General features: G+C 26.4%; 1 protein-coding gene across 1 annotated transcript in view; it reads right to left on the bottom strand.

The window, feature by feature from the left end:
- LOC105365986 (uncharacterized) overlaps positions 1-10,091 on the bottom strand; it is a 33,492-nt gene extending 23,401 nt beyond the window's left edge. Inside the window, exons 1-3 of the mRNA XM_011504289.1 lie at positions 10,079-10,091; positions 7,241-7,446; positions 76-211 (exon numbers count right to left, since the gene is read on the bottom strand). Coding sequence (XP_011502591.1) covers positions 76-211; positions 7,241-7,446; positions 10,079-10,091 — 355 coding nt within the window. The remainder of the gene's footprint in view (positions 1-75; positions 212-7,240; positions 7,447-10,078) is intronic.
- Between the last annotated feature and the right edge of the window lie 4,469 nt (positions 10,092-14,560).

The raw sequence follows: 14,560 nt of genomic DNA, 5'->3' as shown, positions 1-14,560 counted from the left end.
AGCATACATGTTTCATTAAATATTTATCATTATTTTATCACTTTTCATAAAATATAAGGATTGGTCAAAACTTACATATGATAGTAAGATTCCTTTTGATAAAGTTCGTGGCAAAGTATGGTGCTCCAGTTGAAACTTCACATTTGTACTGTCCAGAGCTGTTCAATGTCAAGTGAGTAAGTAGAATGAAATTTTTATTGCTTGCTTTCACCTATAAATACAATATGATAAAATTTACATAATATATTGATTAATTTATTAAGCCGAATAAATTCATAAAAAAATATTCAAAATTTTTCATTATTAAAAATAACTCTAATTATCAAATTATAATTTGTAATAACTTAATTGTATATTACAAATATGCGATATGATTTATTATCGGTCATTTTTATTTAAGGAAAAACAATACAATTCATTCACATATTATATTTATTCAATTAAATCATTGTTTTATTTATAAAATTTTATTCAACATATATTATTAAGTTTGAAGCAGTTATCAATATATTTTTTATAAAAGCGAATTTCATCTTTCGGTTACCAATATTCATTATATCAGTGTCCTACTGATATTAAATTCAACAAAAAAAGATAAAGATCAAGTTTTTTTTACGAAAGTCGTAAGTGAAAGAAAATCAAGTGAACCAATTTTCCGAATAAAAATCTAATGAAATCAGTAGTTCTTATGATTATATTAAATCCTTTGAATATTTTCATCTGATATATTATTTTGCAGTCCCATAAGGAAGATCTTCTACTTGTGAAAGCATCATCCACATTATCTCATACTCCGAATTCGATCCCCTGCTCCTTAAATACATATTTGGAATGGTATGAATTTTTCAAAAATGCATTTAGCACATCAAATGTAACTGTACGTTACTATTTTTCTACACTTATATTGTTTATAGATCTGTTTTCAATAGTTAAAGTTTTAATAGTTTGATTTTTAAATTGATATATTATAATTATAATGTTTATATGATTATATTATAATGTTTATTATAATGTTTAGTAAATTATGGGTGTATTACGTGGATGTATAAATAATATAATATTATATATTACTATTATAAAATAATATAATAAAATAATTCAAAACTAAATAGAGGATAAAACATTTATAAGGCACAATAGAATAATATAAAAGCTACATACTTAAAATTCTGAGCTAATCGAAAATTTTCTATTTTTTAAAATTTATATATATTATATAATTAGCTTAAAATTATTTAACGGTTAGAAATATAAATTAGATATATTTAATAATTTCATAATTAATGTATATAGATTTTTTATGAACGTTGCGTAATAATAATATACGAATAGTTTAGTTCGTTATTAAAATATTCTTCATATTTTTATCTTTTATTACATACATACATACATATATATATATATATATATATATATATATATAACATGAATTAAAAAGACTTATAATATATAATATGACGAATCTAAAATTTTATAATTGTAGACGAGAAATTAGTTTTCAATTTTTAAATTTGTAAATAAGGTGCTAAATTTTTTTAAGAAATTTAAAATTTTATCTTTTAGAGAAACAATAATTATTCACTACATTTTTAATAATATATTTATATATTTATTAATAGTCACAATTACTATAAGAAATTTTATAAAGTATATTTTCTCGTTTTCATGAAAATGTTTAACAAAACGGAATTCTTCTTTAATTTTCAATTATTATTCTTTTATACCTTCTATATTTTCAAATGATCCTTTATACTTCCAACTAAAACTATAGTACTTTGTTATTTGTTAATGAATATAGTAAAAATAAAAAACGAGAAGTTTATCAATAAAACATAACCGCATGTATAAATACATTAAATTGGTTGTTGATTTTTATAATTATAATGTCCTTTTTAAAACGTACTTTTTCTTAACCAGGTGTTCTTAACCATTTACATAAATTATAAATAATTAAAATTTCTTTAAGAGAATGATAATTGGATTATCATTATAATAAAATAATTAATTCAAGTGTGACGTAGGAAAAAAAATGTGGTTGAAATTCTCCCAGTATTTAAAAAAAAAACTTTTTTATATATTTTATCATATAATATTTATAATAAATTTATATTTATAATACGTAATAAATTAATAATAAGAAATTACATATTTAATATAAAATTAAATTGTTAGGTAAAAATTAACAGCTATTTCATATATTTAAAACTAATTTTTTAAATTGTTTTAAAATTAATTGATTGGAAATTAAATTTATACTCCGTATAGAAACATGTCTTCAACAATTTTTAAGCAAATACAATTTTTTACATATACATTAACTTTAATTTAGTTTAAATGGCATTAATTTTTTACTTTACAATAATTTTTTATTAATATATTTAAATATTAGTAACTGTTGCAACTAATAATTTCATTGAAGGTAAACTATATATACTTTATTTAAATCAATATGATGAAATTTGAGAAAGCAATATTAATATTCTAATGATCTAAAGTTCATTCTAACTTCACTTTACAATTTATCAGTGAAATATTTAAAAGTATCTTTTGTATAGTTTCCCGATAATAAAATAAAATTGAGTTTTTATGTTGAATATATCTTAACATTCAATTACAGAGCATATATTGGTAAACACAAACGTGGTAATCTTGGTACGTCCTGGATCTGTAATTGTTTCACTAGAAAAGAAATTCGTTTAGTAAAAATTAACTACTGTTATTATCTTTGCTCTGCAAGTTGCTGTCGGATAGCTAATTACATTCATGCAATAATGTAAACAAGGAAATATAAAAGTAGAAATAGATGAGAATTGTATCGTTCTTTCCTTTTTCGACGGGAATATATTTTTGAGAGTTTGATTACTTTTGAATTCGGCAGAGGCTTTGTTCGGTTTGCTAATCAATTGTGGACAACTTGTTGTTCATGGATTGTTAAATTGGCTTTCTCTTGTATAATTTTTTATTTTCTAAGTTGAAAAATATATGATCACTTATCAAATATATTAAAACACATATTTCACGAATAGTATTTGGCCTGTGTTTGGAATTGGAGCATTTTCCAAGACCTTTCGCTCTTGGAAAGGTCTTTTCATAAGTCATAGCACTTGAATTTTGTAAACAAGTGATTCAAAGAATTCTGGAATATTCTAAAGCATTACTCTCGAATATCCTGCAATGTTTATCTGGCCTCCGCATATCAACACCTTGCATTGTAGCCAGCAAAGTAGGCTGCCCCGTGGTTATTTAAAGGAAGCACACCACGAGACGTAGCTCATAGTTATTCAGCTAGTCAGGAGTTTATTAATCATCCACGCTAGTCAGTCACGTTGTTTAACCAGAGTCTATAGCCATAACTACTCCACTCGGTTACGCTGCCTCAGTGAAGCCATTACACAAGGAACACACGTTCAATTTTCGAGTACACATCAGTTAACAAGCAGTCGAGGATGCTGACTGCTTACTTATACAATAAAATAATCGACTACAAGAAGCATGGCACCGAAGTATTCCTCATCATGAAGGAATGTCTCAAGTAACGATATCACACGATCAGGTAAAAGCAACTGTTCGCTGTGAGTGACAATAGCGTTTCACTCGGCACACGTCCTTTCAAGGAGTGTACAAAATTCACTGCTAATCCTTACAATGAATATTGCTAATTGGAAGTCATCAGAAAACCCATGTAGCTTTAGGTGTGAGGTGCCCTTTAAGTTTAGCCAACGTGGTATTGAAATGTTGGTCAAGTTGGTGAGATCTCTTCTATCATCAGCCATCGTGCAGAAAGCTGCAATTACAGTGTCTTGTCCCATTGGATCTTGTGCAGCCATAGCTCCTGCATGAATATTTTTCTTGATCACGACAAGTGACATAAAACTTAATGGGCCAAATATCTGAGCCACTTCAGATAAGACAAGGTATTTCGTAAAGTTTCATCTTGAACCGACGTCTTTCATGTCGTGAACCTAAACGTGTCTTGTCGAGTAGACCACCGTAATCCAAGAATTTTCGTAGAACAATCATCGAACGTAATCGAGGTGGTCAGATTATGATTCGCATTGATTGCGGTGATAACATATTGATGAGTTGCATACCATTTTACCAATAGAAAGCCGCCTGCCATGTAGAGATTCCGTAATTGGAGTACGATTTTTATTAGTTTCTGTGGAGTGTCTGCACTTCCGAAACTGTCGCCGGCACATCTTCTATGAGTGGTCTCACGAGGGAACCTGCTTCTCCCGCCCATTATTAATTGGAGCATTGTTTTCACTGCTAGAAATGGGGCAGTCTTTGTTCCGTCAGTGACTGTTGTTAATTGATAAGGTATTTCTGCCTGTTGATCGTCTTTCCACAGGATTCTTTGAAGATCCCAACCATCTTTGTGGATTCTTATCTACCTTACGTTTTTGTGATATCGGTGGTGAACAGATGTGTTGTCTTCTGATTCAAATTGGGTCGAGTGTGTATATGTTATTGACAGAACTGATGTTGATGTGCTAGAGTCATTAAAAACCACTCTTAGATTGGTTGTAGTGATCAGGTTTGAGCACACCATGGTGTGGCAGATAGTATTAAATTTTATGAGTAGACACGGGAAAAGCTTTGGCCATGTGATTGAGATCTTCATATTCCATCATGAAGTGCTGATATTATCGTTGATATTCATTATCCCTCGAGAATTTTCTTAGTAGGCTCTGTAAGCAGTGATCAATAATGTTGAGAGTGTTATCGAGACGATTCAGAGGAGTCCGAGCGATATCCCTCCCGGTAGAACCACAAATATTTAAACGACTTAGAATTAATTTATAAAATTTTGAAACAAAAACCTAAAAAATGAAAAATTAATGATTGTATATACTGTATTCTTAATGATAGACGTATACAATTATGAATAATTCATTAAAAATAAATAAAAATCCAAGATAAAGCCTTTAATAAATTCAAGTTCAGTATGGTTTTCGTACATACATCTTTATTCGGAATTATAAATGCAGATAAGGTATGCAGAAAGTAGATTAACCAAAAGTTATAAAGATTAAAAAGAGGGTCGATAATTCCTTTAAACAGACGTTCGAATACCGATGACCGATATCGGTAAGCTTTGCTTTCCTGGAAAATCTTAAGTCTATGATTACATTGGGAAGGAATATATTTTCCTGGGTATTTTTTATTGCGACGTTTAGTCTTTTGTGTTATATACATTTTTAAACTCGATGAATTTTTTTCGTTATACATTATTTTGGATCTTTTTGGATACCAATAGATCTATGCATTTCTACGTCTTATTTGTATAATATCCTTTCAATAGAAACGATTTTTTATATAAATTGTTACGAAAATCTTCAAAAATTACTAATATTCATATTATTATAAAATATTTATTTATAATTAATATTATAAACAATAGTTTTAATTGTATTTATCATATCTCGAGAAGCTTTACTTACAAAAAAACTTAACGTAATTAACATTTTTTACATGTAGGCGAATTTTCTTGTAATTAATATTTTTGATATTGCAGGTACTACTAGATTATTAAATACTATTATTATTATATGTATAACAATAATAGTGATAATTTATAAATTACATTTATCTTACATAAATAATGTATTATGCATAAATAGTTGATATGAATATTATAAGAGATTTCACGATTAAGTATCAATAAATTGCAATTAAATTGCGAAAAAAAACATTGTTACGAAATTTTATATCCTATATATTCATAAACAAGAACTTGTATCTAAAAACTAAAATTTGTTTTTATGATTTTATATAAATATTTTTGCATATCCAGGTACATTAAAATTAAATTATCTTAATTTTTTCAGGAATATGATAAACCAAAAATACACAATAAACGTTATGCTCTCTCTTATTCGATCATAAATGAATGTTTCTTAAGTCTTCAAGAGTTTAGAAAATCGAATCTTATTTATCGACATTAGTACTAGAAATTTGTTTCTGCATCTTACTTGGTTACCTATACAGTTGAGAGAATTATTGAAATTTATATTTTTCAAAACGCATTACTTTTAGAATGGTGAGATAAAGAGGTTGCATACAATTTATATTCTACTCTACTGAAATTATAAGAGCTACAATATTTGTTAGGTAAGAAGTTGTTTGTATATATTTTAGAAAACATCTATTCAATTGCAGCTGAATTGAGCCGATCCACAATTGGTAACGATGTTAAATAGTTAAACATAGTTCACTATGGTCGGTCACTGCGGTCGGGTCACGGCAAGATGTTAGCCGCAAGCGCAGTTGAGCGAGGGTGGTTCGGCAAGAGATGATTAGCAAGTGAGGGAGACGCGTCGCGTGCTTGCCTTATATATCCACGCGGCGGCTCACTTAGCTGGCAACAAAGCATCCTCGTTGTTGCACTGAATGTATGAGTTGTACACGAGGCGTAGAAAGAAAAATCTAGAATGTTCGAGAATTCGACGAAAGAAAAATTAGGGCGTAATACCGATAGAAAACTTCCGGACGATGTTATTACCCGAAGACCATATAAACATTATGGGCCACTTGAAACCAAAACATAACAAATAGACGAAAAATTCTCGTCCAAGTGTTTACAGTAATCTGAGATCTAAAAGGCCGGCGATACCGATAATCGGCGGTATTGAAAACTGGCTTCAATCTTGAACAGTAACGATTATCCTCGCATTTATAAGGAGAAACTTGAAAAACTTAAAAAAAACTTTTATGTATAACAATTTCATTAATTACAATTTGCCAACAGATTTATGTTGTAACGTTTTGACATCTTGATTGAAGTCTTTGAGCAGACTATAATTGTCGAAAAAAGTTTTGGCATGAACTAAAAAGAAGGTTATTTTATTTTATAGAACCCATATAAATATCTTTGTAAAAAAAATCGATGGTACAACCTATATGAATAGTGTTGTTTCCACTTTCATTATGCAATATTGAGACTATAGAAAAATTACTTTTGTTAAAATGTATAATTTATTTTTAAAAACACTACTATAGAGTAGCTTTTGTTCATTTGTAGAAAGTTATTAAATAATAACACATAAAAGCATGCTTTTGAATGAAATTCTGAAATATAAAAATTGAAATGATTATTGGTCAAATTTTTATGTTATTAGTTTTATATGACACGTGATTGATTCCAATAACTTTTAGATATTCTATAGACATTTTAATAGAATATGGAATAACAATCATAAATAAAATACCATAATAATTTTTAAGTATTTTCACTTACATCGATAGTCACTCCATTCTGTGGGTGAATCTTGATTCGATCATTGGGCTCATTTTCAGGATTGTAGCTGAAGAACTCGTACTCGTCTTTGTACCATTTCACAGAGTAAAGGGAATTATTGCTTAAAAGTTTCCAAGTGCATTCTAAGCTTGTAGATTTCCCAAGCTCAGCTTCTTTTGGTATTTTTACGTTCACTCTTATGTCACCTTGAAGTAAAATTATTATGTAATTTAATTCACTTATTTATAAGAGAAACATTAATATACATACATCAAAGAATCGTATTTTTTAGAGTATTTTTTATTCTATCTCAAATCGAGGGCATATTTTTATTATATTTTTTATTTTTATTTTAGATATATAGCATTACATCAGTATTATTTGATAAATTCTATATAGAAATATTTTATCAAATTATATATATTAACAATTTTGTTTTTCTTTTATTTAAACATTCAAAAATCTTACGGAAACTTTACATAAATCAATATCACATAAAATTTTTTTATATAAATATACAATTATTATAATGTTATATAGCAATACATCAAAATAATAGATTTTAAATTTTTGATAATGTTTATTTAAATGCCACTATAATTCGCCAAAGTACCATTAGAATATTCTATCAATTAACTTGCCTGCACTAACTATTAGTCAAAAACAACGTATGCAAATGTGGAATATAAATATGTAAGAACATTCTATATGCAGGAAAATATTGTATGCACATTCGAATGTATAATTTATCAGTATCTATATTAATCAAATTAAAAGATGTTAACTTAAAGATAATGAAAAATTAAAATGAACATATTATAATTAAAATCTTAACTAAGCTTTAATTGTAAATTAATATAATAATACTTAACGATTGTAATAATATTCAATAATTCATATAGAAATGTAAATTGCGTTATATATAAAATGCGTTTTATACAATTTAATGTGTTAATTAAAATTTTTATAATTTAATAAATCAAAAAATATCAATAGATTAGAAATCAAAATGAATAACAATGTTAAACGATTTAGCAAAACTGCTTAAATTTCTATTTATTTAAATTCCTATAGAACTGCTTAAATTACTCTAATTTAGACTTCTTATATGTCAAAGAAATCCAAGAGTATATTCTAAAAAATAGATAAATCAAAAAAATATTCATAACACTATAAAAATGATAATACTTGTCATTTAGTATGGTATGAAAATTCGGTTTTATTCATCATTATTGCTTTCTATTTATATACTGTACTATGGTATATATGCCAGCAATGATCCACGCGAGCCCGATTCCTTATTATTTAAAATGTTGTATCGTTCGTCCGACTTTGATCTTCTCGTGGAAACCGCGATTGCGCATCAAAGAAGTAAATTTGCAGTCAGTATAACATGTGGTATTAACACTTTTTAAATAGTAAATGTTTATATTTATAATAGGAATATCATCGGACTAATGTAGCTTTAAATTTTTAATATATGGAAAAAGCATTTTCTAGTATTTTCGATGAAACGGCAAAGAATATTAATTATGTAACAGCTGCGCATGCTATAAAATTATACCTCTACCTTCAAATTAATCATTATGTTATTATTACAATAATATAAAATGTTTAGTTGACATGACAACAATTTGTATACATGTTTTTTATTCTTCTTCTTAGAATGTTAATTTAAAATATTTGATAATGAATTATTTATTTTGAACTCATTATATCATTATTAAAAAGGTTTTGGTATAATCATTAAAATATCTGATTTATAATATTACAGTACAAAATATCATTAGAAGCGAAGTTTATATTTAATAATTAAAATACAGTAAAAATATGAATAGAAATGAACATGAATTGAATGAAAAATGAACGAATTACTTAAAATATTTTATATTTTTTGAGAGGTATTATAACTGAAATATTGAAGTTTATTTTCATCATTAATTTCCGATCACATTAGATTATTAGAAATGTTACTTGAAAGTTTATTTGATATAATTTCTCATAAGACATTTATTACTTAGGAGTCGATATGATTAAAAAATTTATAAGAAAATGAATTTATAATATTTATAATTTGCATAAATTCTTTCGAATTAAATGTAAATTAATTGAATAAAAAATTAAATTTTATATAGATGTAAAACTTACATAAATCTAAATAGAAAACTTTTCATACATCTTTTATTTAAAGGCTATATTTTTACATTTTTGTTTTTGTTCGAGATTGCGAGAACAGTTTTATTGCCACAATTTCCCACGGTCATTGGACACTCGAGAAGGTCTATACATCTGGAAAACACCCGTGAAAAGTTAGCTTATTTATTCTCGCTCTATTATATATTCTCCAAGAAGACGTAGATTCTGAAAGAGTATCGTAAACTATCAAGTACAAACATTTCCTAAATTTCACTGCAATCCAAAACCCTGCACGTGCGACTACAAGCAATAGACGTACGTGCGCACTCGGCATCTTAAGACAATGCTTACATTGTTCTCAACTACGCCGAATCTTGTTGATCGCGCTAGCGAATCCTAAGTCCCAGAGAAGAAGAATAGAGGAAATAGAGGAAATATAAAATAACTGCTGTTTGATCAATTTAAACTGCAGATTTAAACTACAAAATTAAATCAAATTGCAAACGAAATCGTCCAGATATATATAAATAATAGATGTGTATTAATTATTAATATTTAGTCTTAAGTAAATATTTTCATTCATATATCTGTACATATATCACACAAGAAACTACCGATCTGAATGTCTCATCTGTAGTTTTTGTTTTATAATTATAAAATCACTAATTATATATCTGAGTTCAATAGTTCTTGTGAATTTACCCTTCATTGACATTGTGCATATTATTATTCATCTTCCGCTTTTTGCTCAAGATTTGTTATGTGACTCAACATTGATATACCACAAGAGCAAATTTCAGTTCGTATGGCTTGCCGCTTCCGCTGTTCTTTTTATGAAAGCCATTTTTTAAGGATGCCTTTTTTTTACAAAAGAAACGAATAAAATAAAAACAAAAACAATTTTCAGTTGAGGTCAAATTTTTTCGAGGCCAAATTATATTGATTACATTTACTACGAATATAAGCGTATTATCTTGACAACTACTTCCACGATTTATGCAGTTAGCGATGGTGTCTAAATTACCAGAATTTCGACAGAATTAAGTGACATACAATATCAAAGCTTCGCGTTATTCATTCAATGCGTATACAATTTATGACTATTATGTTATTAGTCCTTCTGGTGTAAATTAAGTTCATTATTAATTCGCAGGATACTTGATCCAACCTGTTATGTTATTGTTTTAAAATAATTTAATATACCTGAATAATGTTTCCTATATATAATATATAAATTGTTACGACTCGTACGTCAAATGCTATTAAAAGTATAATATTAAAAATCATATATTGTTAATGAATCAAATTATAATTTCTTTATATTAATTTAATTAAAAAATTGGTAGATATTATACATTTTGATGAATTTTTTTTAATAATTTAATAAAATATTTTTTAGTTAAAAAGAGATAATCAATAAAGTTTAATAATTAAAAAATATTATTAAAGGCAAAAAAATATATTAAATAAAGACTTTCAATACGTAAAACTTAAAAATAAAAATCTTATTAAAATATTACCAGTAACAATATTAATATATATTCGAATTGCTAATAATAAAACTCGTAATAAATTTCTAATTGTTCTACATTCTAATTGTTTTTAAAATAACTATAATATTCACTTAATGAATACTTAAAATGATACTTCATATTTAAAAAAAATTCCTCGATTTCATTCAAAATATTGTTTTATTTATTATTTTATTTTATTTATTATTATATTACGTTTATAATTACTAGATATTATATTTTCTATTTCGCAATACATAGAAAGTACTTTAACTATATACTTTGCGTGATTCTATACAATCTCATGATAGTTGACCATGGAATGTTCGCATTATTAAAATTGTTAAATAATTTCATCTAATCAAAAAATAATTTATAAAATAGTTTTTTATTCATTATTATTCTAATGTAAAATCTAATTAAAAATTTTTATTATAAAATTTTTATTTTATTAAAATTTATTTTAATAAATAAGACAAAATTGAATAAATGATATAATAATTAATGATACTCTTTTTACATTAATAAATAACAAAATATACTTATCATCAACATAAATTAAAATAGTGTGATTATCCAGATTATTATTCAATATAATTAATTTCATATTTATTCTACTTGATAAGATTACAACAATTTTGAATTTCGGTAATAATCTTTGCCAGAAAACGTTTCATTTACAATGAATATCTATGTTAATAATGTGAATAAATACATGCATAAAACAACAGTTATTTGTAAAGTGAATAAGTCAATAAACTCGATAAACGTCATAAGGATCAACTGATTAGAGTGAAAATGTTTCCTATCATTAATTTTGATTTTCAGTACATTATAAAATAAATTGTTATTCTGTTTCGTTAATGACCTCTGTTGTTTCATATTTCTTTCAGCTCGTGCCAGGGAAGTTACACTTTCGGACAGTTGGCAAGTTTATGTTTTATCGCAAAATTCTCCTAACAATTTATATTTCATTGTTAATTTTCTAATACAAAAATCAGTTAATACATTTTTCTTAAATAATGAATTAATTTTTTTAATGCAATTTATGATGCACCAATTTTAAATATCTTGTAAATGTATTATACACAATGATTACGGATATTATTATGCTAATGAGTGGGTTATCTATATTAATATGGAATCAATATTTGTTCGATAATTTCTTTTTTCTAAACATTTTTATTCGATATTATAAACTTATTTATAGGGCGCATTTTCTTGAAACGTTTAAGCACAAAATACTTTTTATAGTATTATAAAAGTATTATATTATAAATTTTTGAATAAAATAATGTAAATTTACATCATTTATTGTAGAAATCAATGGATAAAAATGCTTAATGGAGCTTTAACTTTGAATACGCACGGTAATTGCATTTGTGATTATTGCAAGCACAAATGACTGGTCAATTGAAGGCGGACATTTATATTTCAGAAACGGCTAGATATTATAATTAAAATGAATAAATTTAGGTGGGAAAGCAAAGTGAAAATACTAAATGCGGAAAAATAAGATAAACAAAACCATTGGCATATTGGAATTCACAGAGGTAAAAGAGACTTAAGGGAATCTAGACTATTAAAACAATATAAATCATGCTAATTGTATTATTCACGAACTATTTCACAAATATGAATTTGATCACATTTTTGTAATGGGTGACATGCATGATTATGAGTTGATAAAGGGGATGAGGTTGTACAGCTTCTTGTCACGAGTGGATCAAGATAAATATCTTCGTTCACACGGTAATTTATAGAATTCCACATATCTAGTAAATTCGTGTTCGAAAGTTGGTCAAATTATTCAAACAGTATCTAAAAGAATAATTTGTCTTAATTTCTTATTCGTTGATAACATAGCTAAAATAATAGTTAAATCCTTTTTATTTATAAGATAAATAAAGTTTTTTAATCCATTATTTTGTGATGAAGGAGCAAAGAAATACTAAAATGTAACTGTCCTTTAAATATTATTTTTTAATTTACTGATCATTTATATCTACTATAGCTATAAAACTACATATTTTATAATATGTAAAATATATTTTATTTAAACAAATTTTGAAAATTTATCAGAATTATTCATTTAAATTGGCCATTAGCTTTCAAAGATATAAAATTCCTATCTTCGCTTATATTATGAAGATCATCGTCAAACATCTAAAATAAGAATTAATCTTTTTTAATACAGTACGGAAAAAATATAAAACTTATAATTTATCAAATTTCTGGATCGCCAATTACACTAATATTATAAAGTTTAATATAATCTTCTTAAGTTTTAAGCAATACTAACATAATAACAATTACAGTTTTAAACAATAATAACATCTGTATATTAAATCTAAAAATAGTCCGATATACGAAATATACATTTAATGAATTAATTTTGCATCTAAAATCATAGTAAAGAATAAAGAAACAAATCAACCACCTGAAATACAGAAAGACGCCGAGGATTTTTTTTATCCCGTATCATTATTACGTGGATACGGGTGCTCGAAACTTCGACAGTTTTTCCTTTCCGACATTCGCTATCTACATCCAGCGTCTATATAAATCACGACTCACATATAAGCCAAAGGCAAACTTTAATTTCCAAAAGCCTTCCGTTGAAGATTAGCCAAATCAATTGCAGTCTATCCAGACCAAAATAAAAGTTATATATATATATATATATATGTAAATTTTTTTATATTATTTTATATTTTTATTTTTTTTATATTAATTTAAATTTTAATATATAAATTTATTTATTAAAGTAATGTATACAATAAGAATCAGATCAAATTCGACATTATAATCTTTACTAAATAAGATCAGTATATTCAAATATACAGAGGTATAAAATCAATTTTTATTTTTAAAATAGAAGCAATTGAAAAATTTCTGAAAAATCAGCTTAAAATGTGCTTTATAGCGCCATTTATTTTGCATGTATATTAAAGCATCAATTACAATCCTTTTACCTTTGTTCGATTTTAAGGGTTTAGTTTATGGCTCGAACTACCAATTCAATAGTTCAGTGGATTAGTCTCTCGGCAGGATAACTTCAAACGAAATAATAAGTGATAAGGCTGAAAAATATTATGTATTTAGTAAAAACAATGTTTATTATTTGTAAATGATTATAATAATATTGCACTTTGATGTAGAGAGAAATAATTCTATTTAAGTAGTGAGGGTGTATTCTTGTATTCTTGAATAATTGTAGATTCTATGGATATTACTGTCTTGAAGTTGAGGTAATGCTGATGCTGCAAATGTCAGCTGGTATAGTCAATCAATCATGCTTGTGAGGTAGCATGAGAAGGTGGTAGTTGAACCAAGTATGTTTGAAGTATGAATAACTATACTTGATATGGTGTAAGATGTTTGATGGAATATATTACGTAATCAATTGTGTCTTTAATTATTTAAGGGGAGCTGTAGAAGAGCTAGTCACACGTAAGAGTGATTAATGGTAAGATGTCTAACTCTTGAAGGATGTAATAATCTGTATTTATAGTCTATTACTCGATCTATTGTTGTTCTTTGTGACAATGTGCTTAAAGCATGGTGACTCTTGCGTCAGCTGTTGATGGCCTGTACGATTCCGAAGTGCTCTTCGGAAAAGCGTAAGTGCGCCCTATGTCTGCCAGAAGTCCTGAATGGTTCCGGAGTGTTC

The sequence above is a fragment of the Ceratosolen solmsi genome, unplaced genomic scaffold (assembly GCF_000503995.2).
Source record: "Ceratosolen solmsi marchali unplaced genomic scaffold, CerSol_1.0 scaffold10, whole genome shotgun sequence".
In the NCBI taxonomy this organism is placed as follows: Eukaryota; Metazoa; Arthropoda; class Insecta; order Hymenoptera; family Agaonidae; genus Ceratosolen; species Ceratosolen solmsi.
This window is presented reverse-complemented; position numbering and strand designations above follow the sequence as displayed.